Raw genomic sequence first — 15,870 nt, forward strand, 5'->3', positions numbered from 1 at the left:
CAAAATAAGAGCTTCATTTTTTTCAAATTCAGCAAATTAAATTCAGATTGCAGATTCTCCAGCAACAGAGTTTTTTATTGTATTTTGTTATTTTAAACCTCTGAATCATGTTCACTGATGCAATATAATGAAAGAAAGCCTGCTGTATTCTTATTGGCTGAATCGACAGTCAATCAAACTCGGGTAGGCGGGACTTCAGACCGATATCCAATCACAGCAATCGTACATTGTTCAGCCCCTCCGACAGTCAGAAACATGGCGGTACGTGAGCTATCGTCGCTGGAGAAGTATTTGGGACTAAAAAAGCCGAATAAGTACAGTACACAGGGGGATAAAAAGGTGACGTGACGGTTCTTTGCTGTACCATCTGGTGTTGATGTTAAATTGCCATTTTATTCAAAAGGAAGCCCGAAAGCTGGTGCACTTAGCTCAGGGTAGCTAGCAAGGGAATGCTAACAAGCTATACATGTGTGTTGCAAATACGGCTATTTCCGTGGCATATCTACCTTCTGTTAGCAGCCAGCTCTCTCAGACTCGGGAGTCGCTGTAATACTCCAGCAGCACATCCGGCCAGTAACGTTTGTTGCCGGCTTGTTGTCTTAATGGTCAGAAGTCAGCACAATGAATGTGGCTCCGTGCTTCGTGCATGGCCATCATCCATCCATAGGACCAAAGCGAGGGGTGGAGTCAGCTGTCACCTTTTATAGTGTCGGTGTGCGGAGGTACAACACTTCACACAGGTGTAGGAAAAACGAACGGGCCACACATCCTGAAGACCCTTAGTGGGTCTAGTGAAATCAATGAGTATTGCCTCTGTATTGGGTTCTCTGATCAATCAGCCGTATTGAACTCATTTCATAGTTTAAGAGTGGATATGGCACTCATGAAGGAGATCCACTGTAAATAAAATATGTTTCCTCAAGAGGTGTAAAGAAATACAGTTTTTTGCCTAGTGCATTTTTTTTAAATGATAATAATGTGATTTTTTTACATATCACTGTCCACTCACTGTTACATCTTTGTGCTACAGAATAATAACGGTCCTCCACTGGCGGGGCTGGCGACCATTGCCCATCAGCTGGTGAAAGAGGCCGAGCGCCCTGAGCTGCTGGGTGACACTGCAGAGAGCAGGGCAGTAGTGCATCAGTGGCTGGAGTACAGTGTCACTAAGCTCGACAGCTACACAAAGGAAGACATCAAGATCATCCTGAAGGTAAAAGAAAATAACATACACGTCAATTCTTTATCTCCATTGAAGTATTTTCTGATTTCTTTTAAAGAAAGAATAACTTCCTTTCAGAAGCGTCACAATATTTCAGTTTCTGTCACATTTGCTTACTCTGTCCACCAGTTGGTCAGTGTGTGTGTGTGTGTGTGTGTGTGTGTGTGCCTTGTTAAAGCAAAAGCGACAGGAATACGAACTGATGTATGGCCCTTCAGTGACATGGCCCCACGCGACAAAGAAAAACGCTTTAATGTGCCTGACGCCAGTCCGCGTGAAATGGATCGTCAGCCACTGGTCTGCTGGACGCAAGGCGCCTCTTGGCACCGTCCTGTCAGCGTGAAGTGTCTGTGTGTGTGTGTGTGTGTGTGTGTGTGTGCGCGCTTCTCAGCGTGACACGCTGTTGTGGCATGGCTGAGAAGTCATGCTGTGCGGCAGCATGTTATCTGGACAGGCCTCTTAAATATTTTAATGGTGCCACTTACAGAAGGAAGTCGCCCTGAGCGGCTCGGCTCTGGTGCCCGGTGGCCCCCTGTCCTGTCCTGCTGCTTTAGCTACATCCTTAACACTCCTCTTTCAAGCACACCAGTCATCTCCCATTAAATTTTCCGGAGTTTGAAAAAGGAGTCAACTGCAGGAGTTTTTAAAGTTTCTCGCTGCAGGATGCAAATGAGAAATCCCTAGTTTTTCAAGCTGAGACTTGTTTCTAAAGTAAACATCTTGTTACTCATGTAATATTATGAAGCAAGAGCCACCTTAAACCAGTTAGGCTGGTCTTTACTGCTGCCACACTATAAGACTACTGTTCTTTGTCTGTTGATACAGACTGTCCATCACTATTTGTTTTGTCAACAGAGAGAGCCAGCATGCTTTTTTTAGATGAAACTCAATAAGAACAGTTGAGATATTCCCTTAATTTTTTGCAATTAATGTATTCAGGGATTCAAATTTTTAATTTTAAGCTTTGTGTGACAGTAATGTTTGCATGATCGCCCAGGGTCAGAGAAAAGTTGTGTAAATTAAGCAGGTCACTGCATCTGAAAGGAAGCACGCTAACAATAAACACTACAATGTATATACATGCCATCGCCAAAAAAAAGATCTTAGCACAGGTTCTGTATGTTGGATATGATGTATGATTCCGACAGCATTTGTCTCTGCACTTTCTTGTTTACAATGGAGTTTGCCGGCCTTATTTAATCATATATATATATATACTGTCTGCATGAAGGCACAGTTGAGGCGGGGGGCAGGTAGAAAAGAACCCAGGTTTGGGCTCCATGTGCCGAGTGGGGGGGGGGTAGCAGGAGTAGCTGCTTCTCCTCTGATGCTCGACTGGGCTTCAGCTCCATGGCTGTAGGCTAAGAAAAGCAAGGATCTGATTGTGGAAAGGGGAGGAAGTCTGCAGTCTTCATGCCTTGTTTGGCATCACCCACTCTTGCCGCACAATAACTCCATTTGCCCCCCAGACTCTCTGTGTATGTGTGCGTGTGAGTTTTCCCCTCGCACAAGTGCTAAAGATGGTTCCTTCCCATGGGACCAGCACTTCCATGCACGACTTTGCAGACATGGACCAAGCAACAGACACAGAATGCTGCTCAAGTTTAAGACAGCTTCATTAGATTTGCAAGAGTTGTAGTCATTTGGTAGGGAAGTAAACAAACAGCCTGTTTTGTACAGCATCTGTGCTAAGTCGCCAGTCATGGGGAGAGATGACATACCCCCTCAGGTTACATATTATCCACATAGCACAGCACACAGACACACACGCACGCAAGCTCAGATCCAGACCCGTGTACCTCATGAACCCACAGATATATAGGTTAATGAACCTGCTGTTTGGACCCTTCAGGGCTATAGTGTCCATCAAGAGAGGCACATTTCATAAAAGAAATAATATCATTACATGAAAGCAAAATTCGTCCTCTGAATTAAAATGGAAAAACAACTTTTAAGTCCAACGACTTCGCTTCTTCTCTTAAAAGAAGCTTCATTAGTGATTCATTTAATGCGTTCATCTGTCATGTGAAGACAAGTGTATTTACATAGAAATACTTACCATAATGCATAAATTAACATAAGCAATGCCCTAATTTGCATAACTGTTCATGTTTTGAAATGTTCTCTTCTAGGACCTCAGCCTCTACCTGCTAGACAAGGTCTACCTGGCTGGGAACCAGTTCACTGTAGCAGACACTCTTATGTACTACGGGATCCATCCAGTCATGGTGAGTGACAGTCACTGCATCACTACACTCAGAGGTGCTTTATTCAGTTCTTCCACTGAAATCTATCCTTTTTTAAATCATTCTTCAAGGTGTGTCACAAAGACACAAGTGCATGTTTCCTAACTAGAAGAAGTAAAAGTTAGTTTTCTGAAAGTTATGTGGGATCACATGCTCATGGGTTAATTTGATTGATTCATTGTGTCTCTGTACATTCGTTTACCCTGGACTCCTCCACCCGTCTCTTCCTCCATCCTTTTCCCTCCCTATCAGCACCCACTTCAGTCAAACCACAACTTTAATAAGCAATTTGTCATAGTACATAACACACAATTAGACCAGTCATATGTCCAAAGGGCATCAAGAACAAGCTGGCAATAAACACACGGATTATAAACACATTCTCACTTCTCTTCAGTCAAGTAAAGTGATGTGGCATAAAGTGATGTCTTTAGCCTCAGACCAGGGACAAGTAAGTTTGTTACGCCTTCCAGGATTAAAAAAAAAAAGAGTGAGTTCAGAAATGGGAAAAGGCAGAATGAGATGGAGGGAGGGGGAGATCACATGTTGAAGGATGTCAGCGGTTGTGGCGGAGATGGAAGGTTGCCCCCCGCCACCAGGCAGAGGAGCGTCACTTTGGTTTGCAATCAGTGTGGTTTTTTTTAACCTCCGGGACGGGGGGGTCAACTAGCCCAACCCTTAACCACCGTCTGCACTGATGTTCAATTCATGGATAACAACATCACACAAACATTAAACCTGACTGATGCTAGAATGGTTTTAGGCTGGATTGTTGTCTGTTAAAGGGAATTTCCATATTTCACTTAATTAGATAATAAGGTTTATTTTTCAAGGACACCCGGATGAACACAGTCTGTATGTTGTAAACTCATTTCACACCATTTACCCTGCAGCTTCTGCTCATTTAGGGGCAATTGAGGCTTTCTAACCCTTTGACTTGTGACCTCATGAAATGAAGCATTGTTTACTTGTGACCCTTCATTGCAGATTTCACAGATTTACTTATTTTTTTGCTTAATTTGAAGGATCAACAAAGGCCAAACAAGGTGAAAGTTTGTTCATTTGAGACCAAATTACTTGTCTAAAAAGTGAAATGCACTAATCTCGGTTTATCTGTGTGTAAACACACAAAACCTGCTTGTAAGTGTATAAAACTAATCGGTTTAAAAAAACCTTTTCTCTCCCAGGTGGACTTGACCATCCAGGAGAAGGAGCGGTATGTGACTGTTACACGGTGGTTCGACCACATCCAGCACCACCCCGGTGTCCGACAGCGCCTCCCTCCAGTACTTATCCACAGGAACAGAATTTACATGGCAGACACCATTGAGATCTGACCCCACCTCCTCCTCTACTATCACTTCAATCAGACCTGGGCATCTGAAACACTAGAAAACACTGTCATACATTAAGTCATATTGATCTTGTTCTTTTTCTTTTTTTTTAATTCATAATTCCTGCCTTCACGTTTTTTTCTGGTCACACACCTGGACTTTGCATTTTGGCTAAACAGGAAGTCGCTTTAGTGGTTCTAATAAGTTCTAATAAAAATCTTGTTCGGTTTGTATAATTAAACCAACGTCAGTGTTTTTGATCATTATATAATATAAGGGCTGGTAAAAATGCTTAATGTGTTAACCTGTCAATCATTAGTACACTATTTATTAAAAACAGTGTGGTGTCTGAACCTGTACTCAGTGATGAGGGAGCAAGGATGTGGTGTTTTGTGTTTTTTGTTGGTTTACAAAGGGAAAGCTGTGAGGTGCTGCTAGCTCGGTTCAAAGTGTTTCTTTGTTTAATCTGAGCCTTTAACAAGCGATGAGTTGTACATTATGTCTTTAGGAAGTGTGGCTTTCTACATGCCAGTTTGTTCAATGTGGTGTGAAATCATAAATCCCCATAAAGACCACAGTACATGTGTCTCAATGCGTTTTTCAGCTATTGTTATTTTATTAGGATGTTTTTGTTTTCATACAACTCTCGGCTTTTTCTGGGCAGTTTCATTTCTCTCTGTGTGTGTGTGTGTGCTTCCTGATTGCATCCCTGCTCTCGGTTCTACTTCCTCACCACCAGTCGTGTGGGCAGCAGCGAGCAGTTGAGCGTCAGCCCCAGAGTCAGAGATCAGAGTGAGGCTCCAATCAGTCCCACTACCACCACTGTTGATGCTGCAGGCCAAGAGAGGGCAGCGGGCTCACCAGCTGCCACACAGATCCAGCCAGCCAAGGCCAGAACCCAGGCCCCTGGGCGACAGTCAGCCACTGTGTGTCATTTCAACCCTCATGCTCCCACGGGGGGGCTACTGGAGAGAGAAGGGTGAAGGCAGGCAGCAAGAGAGCGAGCCAGAGAGAGAGAGAGAGGGGGGGAGGGAGGGAAGGAGAGAGAGAGAGAGAGAGGGAGGGAGGGAAGGAGAGAGAGAGAGGGAGGGAAGGAGAGAGAGAGAGGGAGGGAAGGAAGGAGAGAGAGAGAGAGGGAGGGAGGGAGGGAAGGAGAGAGGGGGAGGGAGGGAAGGAGAGAGAGAGAGAGAGGGAGGGAGGGAAGGAGAGAGAGAGAGGGAGGGAAGGAAGGAGAGAGAGGGAGGGAAGGAAGGAGAGAGAGGGAGGGAGGGAAGGAAGCCACATAGTGGAAAAAAAAGAGCACCCAGAGGCCGAGGGATCTTTTTGTGACATGTGAACAATGATCTGTGCCTCCGAAAGCCTTACCGCTGCTGGCTCCATGTTTGCTATTAACACCATTAACAGGCCGAATCATGGCAGTGGTGGCATAACAAGTAAATTAACATGTTAATGGTATAAATAAATGGAGAAGGAAAATTAGATGAATGCCTCATAAATACCCAACTAAGACCTTTCAATGATGGCGCGGACATTTTACTCCTAATACTATTCGCTGTTCTCTGCTAACAAGTTGTCAAAGCTTAGTGGTTTAGTTTTGGATGTGACCACAATGTTCATCTTGTGCCAATAAATCAAAGGGTTACGCAGCTCATGACCTCTGACTCCAGTGCATTTGCATTCAGTGTGCGCTTTAGAATGAATTCCAAGAATTTGTTTTTTTTTTGCGTAGCCAGAAGACAGAGCCATTGTTCAATGGAGCTCTGGGAGGCAGCTTGCTGGTGTGTTTGTGGCAAGTGTTACAAAGTAGATGTGAAGGATAAAAACAGCTCGCAGTCATTTGAGCGAGCCTTGTGACTAGTTTGGGCAGTTTATGCTGTGGTGTGCCGTTAAAGAAGCCCTTGTCCTCTCGGTTATGTTAACATTTGATCGGAATGCGGTTTGGAACACGCACTGTCAGACACTTAACTTCTGAGGTGTAAATAATCAAGTTTTATACACAAAAGTCGCAGCTGGAGGAATCATTTGGAAGTTATTCCTATTTGTGATAAATAGCAATTTCACCACTGGGGTTAATAAAGTATTTCTGATTCAGATATACAAGGTTAAAATGCTTTTATTGTGAAAATGACTATGGAAAATGTGAAATGGGTCAAAAGTTTAAATAAAATATAATTAAATCGCCATACTCTTATTATTAAAGTGCTGACACAACACCAGATTTCATCAGATCCAATCCCCTATTCTGAATTAACAGTGATAATTAGCCGACTCATTTTGCAAACTTGCCTTCTTGTCTCTTGTTGGCAGATTCTCTAAATACTTGTGTGGTTCAGTCTCACAGTCGGTCACTTCTCTGATCAAACCTGAGTGCAGCCCGAGCCAGGCGCGCTGATGAGGCCACAGCAGGTAACCGGGGCAGAGGCACCAATTAGGAACGACCCTCGCTCTGACTTCTGAAGGCGAGAGAAGCGGCACTCTGCAGGGGCCGTCTCAGTCTCAGGACCCCACCACTATACTAATAGTGTCCCTCCATGCACCCACCGGCAGGCAGATCATTTTGTAATTTAGCTGGCTGCCTGGGGGTCAAAGGTCAACTAGGTAGGGTTATCATCAGAATTTACTGATGACTTCATCTCTTATAATAGAGCTGTGGCTCCCTCCTCCTCCCCCTCTCTTGCCATAGAACAGTCTGTGTGTTAAAACATGTTAGAGGTTTAACCTTGAAACAAGTTCAGTCTTCAGAACTTGAGTCCAATTTGGCTTGAGTACTACATTAATAAGTGAAGCAGAAGTTCACCTGGTTGGGTGGACCAGCTCCGGGTCCCTAACACAGCATCCCTGGTTCACTTCCCGGCCTTTGCTGAATGTCATCACGTCTTCTTGTAGGGTAGGAGATTTCATTCTGATGCACTTTGTGTTAAATTAGTGTAACTTCTCTTTACAATCCGATAGCAACCGATTAGTTCGACAGTTTGACATTAAAATGAAGAATATGAATCATCTGAAGCTATAAAACATAAAAACATCATCAGTCCTCCGGGTGGACCCTGTAGGAGTATTGGCTGGTTGTCACTCTCTTCCTGCTCTGTGCACCAGAGAGGTACGTGCATGATGGCCGAAGTCACAGACCGCAGCTCGTCTTCAGGTGATGCGCATCCATGTGATTGGAGGCGTGGCTTCAGGGTGAGCTCCGAGAGAAAGGGGCGTGTGTTTACTTTGGAAATCTGGCTGACTCTCACTGAGTTTTTAAAACCTCCTACCCTACCTTTAATTGATTTTAGTTTTACCAAAGAGCATCAAGGCAGAGCAGCCAGCTGACATCAGTGACCAGACGCTGCAGGATTCATTCCTCCCAGGTGTCACTGTGTTTCCTGTCTGACGAGGGAGAAGAGTCAAGCGTTTAGGTTTTACCAGTGTCACCTCCTCATCGTCACCCAACACCTTTGTCAACTTAAGTTTACTGTCTGTATTGGATGCACGACCCCCCCCCCCAACCCCCCTTCGCAACAGCCGCCACCACCACCACCACCTTCATTAATTCTTATTAACAACATCAAGGAGCGGGGAGAAGCATCGGCCACGACATCTGCTAAGAACAGGGCTCGCCGTCCCTCACTGACTGATTCAGTGGAACAATCAACACCGCGTGGTGGTGAGGGGAGTGTTAACATGTCGTAAGCTCTTTTGACAGGCCTTATCGACCACGCTTGATCCTGACTTTACACACTGTGACAGCTGTACCATGCGCCCATAAAGATGGCATCTGATTGTCTATTGCAATTACATGAGTGTATGAGCAAGGATGCAGCGATGAAGGACACAAAGGGACGGGAAGGGGGGCATGTGTTTTTCACAGCGTGCTCTTCACTAAACTCATTCCTGTAGACGTGAAGGGGAGAAATGTGTCTTGAGCAGCGGTGGAGGAAGTACTTAAGTAAAAGTACAATTACACAGCAAAATCTATACTTAAGTACAATTAGTGCCTCAACAATCCTACTTAAGTGAAAGTCTGAAGTCTTTAAATGTACTTAAAGTACTCACACAGTGAGTTGTCTCTCGGTATCTAGGTGGTGCCATGTTGATAAAAAGAGTGCAGATGTAGCTCCTGGTGATACTTCTGCCTCTACAGATGTCATTTCACTGAAACAGATTTCGTCCAATCGTGGCGACTCCCACGCTACAGTGTCGTAAAAGGTCAGACGAAAAGTAACATGAATGAATCATTCAAAACAAAACGAAACAATGGGGCGAAAACATCGTTTGACTGTAGCCTGACTGGTTGTGATCTGCTTTAGCAGTAGGAATGATGTCATCGGGCTGCAAATAATATTGTGAAAGCTGTTACCGTGGTAACCCAAACCATGCTATGTTTTTCTTCAACATCTTTAATAAATTGTCTTAAATTGTGAAATAAAAATAGTAACAGATTGTTTGACAGTCAACTTTTTACCATCATGTACATGCAGCACTAAATGTGGAAGCACCCACATACAGTATATGCACCCAAAATAGCAAGAATAAGTATGATACGTGGTGTAAATCTGTCTGATCATGCTCCAAACATTCATCTTGTGTTGCAGTGCTGATATGAGTGACTATAAATCAAGCTATGCTTCACACGGCCAGGCTCCAGTTAACCCTTTACGTCAAACACAAATTTGTGTTTTCTGCATCAACACGAGCTGTTTCGTTCATATGCATCTGTTGTAGGGAGGTGTGCTGGCTGTGGAGTTCAGCCTGATGTTTGCAGTTGCAGCAGTGGCCAAACTAATTCAAATAATGGCTACAAATCAACAAATAAGACCCATAAAGTAATAAAGTTAAATTATCCTCCTCCTCTTTCATCACCATCTGCAGAATCCGTGTTTTTTTCAGACGTGTTTGCTAATCTTAGGGTTTTATACCAATTTACCATATGTCTGCACTCGTGCCAGCACTAATTCTTAATATATCTCTCTCTTTCTATCTCTAGCATGACACAGTCTCACTCTGGATTGCATAAGGATCCCAGGTGCGCAGGGCAACCAGAGTTTTACGAGACGCAACCTCTCAGCTCATCAATCAGAGAGATGGGTGGCTGATTCGGCACGTAGGTGCTAAACTACATATGTGTGACTCGGGGCAAGGAGATTGCACAAGACTGCACCTTGAGTCTTTTTCTCTCTCAAACACACACACACACACGGATGACTCTTCTTGAATTAGCCGCCTCGATCGCTCCTCACCCCTTCTGCTGATCTACCTCAGCTGCAGCTTCTTCACATTTTTCCATCAGTGTGTGTGTGTGTGTGTGTGGTCATGCACTCATTCATGGGGTTATGGTTTTGGCCCCTGGGGGTAAGAGGTGAAATAAGGGTGAACAAGCAAGGGAAAGGGGTTGACCCATACAGCTCAATGGGTCCAGAAAACGGGCCAGTAGCAAGAAAAAAAAACTGTGAAAACATTCAGACATAAAGTTGGAATTTAAAGGACTCCATGTTGACCTCAGTTAATACTAAGACTTCTACTTTTGCTGGCCATCACATTGTGTGTGGCCCTCTCCCTCCTTTATTCAAATGTTCCACAAATTAGCCATACATTTATCCCCCCCACCTCCTGCTCCATGGAACCCACAGGTCATGCCACTTAACTTCAGCCAGCCCCCCTGCTGTAATAGGTTCTGATAGGAAGCCTCCAGGAAAGTTGACTTCTCACTGAGAAGTGATACTAAAAGTAATTGCAGCTGAAACCCTGTGACAGGATAGTGTGCTTTGAAATAAAAAAAAATTCAGAGTGCGACACAGAGAGGATGGCAGCACGGAGGATACTGGTGGTGGGGGGGCAGAGACTGCTGCCCTCAGCCATTTCCTGTAATTTGACCTCCATGGGAAAAAAAACACACACAGATACTAATTTACATGTTTCTTCAACTCATCTGCATATGTCAACATCTTTTTTTTTAATTTACAAGAGTTTGGTTTTAATTCGAGATGACTAATTTATTTAAACCTAGAGTTAATGCAGAACACTTTCTCTTTGCAGCGCATCTCATTTCCCTAATGATTAAAAAAAATAACATTTCATAGAACATAAACAAGGTTTCATATCATTAACTTTGAATATGAGTGCTTACCTTAATGACCCCCCGCTTCAGTTTATTATTCTTGTGTGAAAACCAGCTAGTTATTTTTAATGAGGACGTTGGATGTGCTGCCTGGTGGTTACACGGCTGACACACAGGAATGCAATAAGAAATGTCCTGGCACGACACAACTTATTCACCATAAAAACAAAAGATGTTATTCCAAACAGAGAGGATGGTCCATCTGTAGACAATTTAAGTTCCAGTGATTTAGATGTAAACTCTCCTCCCAGAATCAGCAGCTTGCCTTGGGCAGGGATTCATTTAAAAAGAATAAATATTCCTCTCAAACATGTCCTGTTTCTGTTTTAAAGATTAATGTAAACAGAATATTTTTCCTTTTTTAAAAAAATCTCTTTTAAATGGGTTAAATTTGTTAAGCATGATATGGATGTCTCTATAATTAATTTAGAATATTTTATTATATAATTTATAGTTTTATAATATTTTTAAAATGTAAAAAAAATACCAAAAAAATACCCTTTGTATTAAGTGTTTTATAATTTATTTATATAATTTTGACATTTTTAATTTATTCATAGTTTTGTTTGTATGAGCTGACTTTTTAATACCTGAGTGGGCAAAAATATATATTTACAAAACACATGCATCAATTTTCAATTTGCAAAAAATCTATTTAAATACAACTAAAAGAAAAACAAAATTTGAATTAACTTGTACATGTTTTTTTTTCTATAACCATCATAATGTCAGCAATCCACAGCTCCATAGACACAATTAAGGTTTTAACAATATCAAGCTGCAGAAGGACAGTGCTGTATACATTTTACATTTTAAAGAACAGCCAGTCAACAGTATTCTAATTCACTTATCATAATTACGAACCAGGGACACACATGTGTGTGTGTGTGTGTGTGTGTGTGTGTGTTAGGAGGGTGGCTTCACTGCTGACTGGTTATATACTGGACTAAGGGCATGAGACTGCAATCTGGCACATGCACACATGGACGCATAGCAAGACATGCCAACAGTGCCCCTGACGGAGAGTCCATACTCAGATGACTGCCTCACAGTCTGTCTCACTTTCACACAAAGACACACTATAACAAGATGTACACATGACCTTTCACAGGGAAGGAGGGCTGAGTCATTAGAGGGGAGGATGACTGAGATGTGAAGGTGTGTTTACTAATAAGTGAATGGAATGGAATCTCAGCCATTGAGCCCATCATTTTCAGTAGCAGTCCAAACAAAGAAGAGAGATAAAAACTGAATTCTCATCATAGGGATGCATTGCAAATTGTGTCACATTTTTTTATATGGAGATCAGATGCAACCAAAAACCTTCAGCTTAAGGGTAGAGTGTTTTCAGGATGGCGGCGTGCGTGTGTGTTTAACAGTGACAGGCATGGAGAAGCAGAAGACAAACAGATTGCTGAAAGGTTAAAGGCAAACTTTTTCACCAATTTGCAGAGTGTGCTTTTGAGGGCCGCTTTTATTTTCTCTGGCTGTGTCCCATGAAATGAATTACAGCTTCGATAGCCGGTGGGCCTTGTTGTTGTGGAAGTGATGGGCCGAGGGGGGTCTTGATTCACACCCTCAAATCTGAGCTGCGACTCAATAGAAGACGGATGATTCGATAAAGTGACTGATCAGTTTGATAGATGAACATTGTTGACTGAGTTCAAATGTCACAGAGAGAACATATCCCCCTCCAAAAAAAAAAACAAAAACAACAAAAAACAACAACAGTTGAGCTCCTTCCTGCTGTGACCCAAAGGGACAAGTCACTGATTTGTGTGTGTTTGTGCACAGTGTGCGTTTTAGGACAGCATTTGATCTTAAGGGGAGGCCAAAAAGCACTCCTTATTCAGGCTAAATATAACAGCACATGACACACAGCTGATCACAGGCCTCTTTGAAAAGAACCCGCAAACGAGGGTGGCGTGAAATCGACATTTGGACAGGAAAACACAAAGTCATCTCTGTATCTCCTGATCCTAATGTTGTGTTGCTGGGGTTAACACACACAAGACTATCTATCCATCTCAGAGATGCCTCAGCATTTTACAAACTTTGACCCATCCAACAAACCACCAGACTTTGAAGTGAAATCTTGAGGATATGTGAACACAACACACAAAGTGTCTCTGCCCTTTGGGTGGAAGGTGGGGAGGGTGAGCAGGCAATGAAAGATGCTGTTGATGGGGGAGTGAGGCGGGATGTGGGGCGCTGATAGAGTGCTGATAGTCCCAACAATAGACTCCAGTGTGTAGCTTCAGGATGAGCCGCGCACATTCAGACTGACACGGAAACATACACACGTGTATACATTCTGCATGCATACACATATACACTTAGCCTCACACAGACACGCAGTACGCAGGACAAACAACACACAAACACACACAGGTCATACCCACAGGGAGGGAAACTTTGCCCTCGTTACAGCGCTTGCGGACTCCCCTTGTGACTTTCACAGCTGTCATGCTCCTTTTTACAGCCTTCATTCATCCACTAACCTAAGGGACAGGAGCATGTGATGATGCCTCACACACAAACACACAAACACACAAACACACAAACACAGCGCATGTACACGAAATACATTAATAAAACAGACGTGGCGGTCTGTTACTAATGTCGTTTCACACTCAAGATACCGTTGCAATACCATTGATATGGACTGTTATTAAATAGGTGCCCTGTAACTAATGTCTTTGATGGTATGAGAAGAGTAAGACCTGATTGATAAGTTCGTGGCCTGAAGGAAGGAGGAAGGAAGGAAGGAAGGTAGAAAGAAAGAAAGAAAGAAAGAAAGAAAGAAAGAAAGAAAGAAAGAAAGAAGGAAAGGAGGAAGAAGGAAGAAAGGAAGGAAGAAGGAAGGAAAGAAAGAAAGAAGGAAGAAAGGAAGGAGGAAGGAAGGAAGGAAGGTAGAAAGAAAGAAAGAAAGAAAGAAAGAAAGAAAGAAAGAAAGAAAGAAAGAAAGAAAGAAAGAAAGAAAGAAAGAAGGAAGGAAGAAAGAAAGAAAGAAAGAAAGAAAGAAAGAAAGGAGGAAGAAGGAAGAAAGGAAGGAAGAAGGAAGGAAAGAAGAAAGAAGGAAGAAAGGAAGGAGGAAGGAAGGAAGGAAGGTAGAAAGAAAGAAAGAAAGAAAGAAGAAAGAAAGGAAGGAAAGAAAGGAAGGAAGAAAGGAAGGAAGAAGGAAGGAAGGAAGGTAGAAAGAAAGAAAGAAAGAAAGAAAGAAAGAAAGAAGAAGGAAGAAGAAGGAAGGAAGAAAAGGAGGAAGGAAGAAAGGAAGGAAGAAAGGAAGGAAGAAGGAAGGAAGGAAGGAAAGAAAGAAAGGAAGGAAGGAAGGAAAGAAAGAAAGAAAGGAAGAAGGAAGGAAAGAAAGAAAGAAGGAAGGAAGAAAGGAAGGAAGACGGAAGGAAAGAAAGGAAGAAGGAAGGAAAGAAAGAAAGAAGGAAGAAGGAAAGAAGAAAGGAAGGAGGAAGGAAGGAAGGAAGGTAGAAAGAAAGAAAGAAAGAAAGAAAGAAGAAAGAAAGAAAGAAAGAAAGAAAGAAAGGAAGGAAAGAAAGAAAGGAAGGAAGAAAGGAAGGAAGAAAGAAAGAAAGAAAGAAAGAAAGAAGAAAGAAGGAAGAAAGAAGGAAGAAGGAAGAAGGAAGAAAGGAAGGAAGAAAGGAAGGAAGAAGGAAGGAAGGAAGAAGGAAGAAGGAAGGAAGAAGAAGAAGAAGAAGAAAGGAAGAAAGAAGAAGAAGGAAGAAGGAAGAAAGGAAGGAAAGAAGAAGGAAGGAAGAAGAAGGAAGAAAGAAAGAAGGAAGAAGGAAGAAGAAGAAGAAGGAAGGAAGAAGGAAGAAGGAAGAAAGGAAGAAGGAAGGAAGGAAGGAAGGAAGAAGGAAGAAAGGAAGGAAGAAGGAAGGAAGAAAGAAGAATAATAAAAGAAGGAAGAAAGGAAGGAAGAAGGAAGGAAAAGAAGAAAGAAGGAAGGAAGAAAGAAAGGAAGGAAGAAGGAAGAAGGAAGGAAGAAGGAAGAAAGAAAGGAGGAAGGAAGAAGGAAGGAAGGAAGGAAGAAGGAAGGAAGGAAGGAAGAAGGAAGGAAGAAAGAAGGTATTGGATTAGTTTGGGTTTTCTCAGCCTTGTAGTCCCTCTACCAGGAAACAGAGGCCATCAACACATCTCATCTATTTGTGGAGAAAAAAATGGTCGATTTTCCTCCAGCAAGGAGCTCTGGGCCTGAGAAATGAAACCAGAGAGTGGTGCAGTCACCTACATGAGCCCATACCTAAACCACATTTTTTGAATTTTGAAATACTTTAATAATCCCATCAGGGAAAATGCTTAAGGCTGCCCAGCAAAGAGCGCCACTCACCAGTGAGTGGAGGCAATGCAGGTAAAGTGCCTTGCCCAAGGACACACAACAATGACTAGGAGGTGGGATCGAACCACCAACCTTCTGGTTATTGGACAGCCCTGCTCTACCACTGACTGATTGCTGACTGCTGCCCTTGATTTTGATTTGCTGAAGGGCTCACTGATCTGTTTCAGTGTCAGTGACGTCTGTGTAAATAAAGGCACACGTTTTCATTTCATTAAATTAAAATGCTGCTTTTCAAAACGTAGCTTCTTCATCATGGCAGGGAAACAGTGAGTGTCACCTTTCCACAAGGCTTTTATTTTAAAACCCTCCGCAGCTACAGTGACACCAGTCTTCAGGTCCTCAGTGGTGAGCCTGATACAAAAAGAAGACAAAAATGAAAATGCCTCCCCCCTCTCTACAGCTTCTCTATAGAACACTTCCATTTTCTTTTTCTTCCGTCGCTGTAGCCAGAAGTGTCACGCACCCCGCCAGTCGTCTTTTATGTTGTTTTCTAAGTGACAGTGTGATAGACCCTGCCCGCAAACCCTCCATTACAATCATATTGGTATCCTCTCAACTTTGTTCCTATGGGGCGCCGTCACTGTCAAGACTGGCTGAAGTTTAGTCAAAGA

At 42.9% G+C, this 15,870-nt stretch overlaps 1 protein-coding gene across 1 annotated transcript; it reads left to right on the forward strand.

Moving 5' to 3' along the window:
* The first annotated feature begins 214 nt into the window (after positions 1–214).
* Positions 215–5,394, forward strand: eef1e1 (eukaryotic translation elongation factor 1 epsilon 1). The gene is made up of 4 exons (XM_028433090.1): positions 215–339; positions 1,031–1,213; positions 3,355–3,450; positions 4,656–5,394. The coding sequence occupies exons 1-4, from the start codon at positions 256–258 to the stop codon at positions 4,803–4,805; spliced, it is 513 nt and encodes a 170-aa protein (XP_028288891.1). The 5' UTR covers positions 215–255; the 3' UTR covers positions 4,806–5,394.
* The last annotated feature ends 10,476 nt before the right edge of the window (positions 5,395–15,870 follow it).

Source organism: Parambassis ranga, chromosome 20, assembly GCF_900634625.1.
Source record: "Parambassis ranga chromosome 20, fParRan2.1, whole genome shotgun sequence".
Taxonomy (NCBI): Eukaryota; Metazoa; Chordata; class Actinopteri; family Ambassidae; genus Parambassis; species Parambassis ranga.

Coding starts and splice junctions, on each gene's coding strand:
- eef1e1 (XM_028433090.1), top strand. CDS start 256: ATGGCGGTACGTGAGCTATCGTCGCTGGAGAAGTATTTGGGACTAAAA. Junction 1,214..3,354: donor ACATCAAGATCATCCTGAAG/GTAAAAGAAAAT, acceptor GTTCTCTTCTAG/GACCTCAGCCTCTACCTGCT. Junction 3,451..4,655: donor ACGGGATCCATCCAGTCATG/GTGAGTGACAGT, acceptor TTTCTCTCCCAG/GTGGACTTGACCATCCAGGA.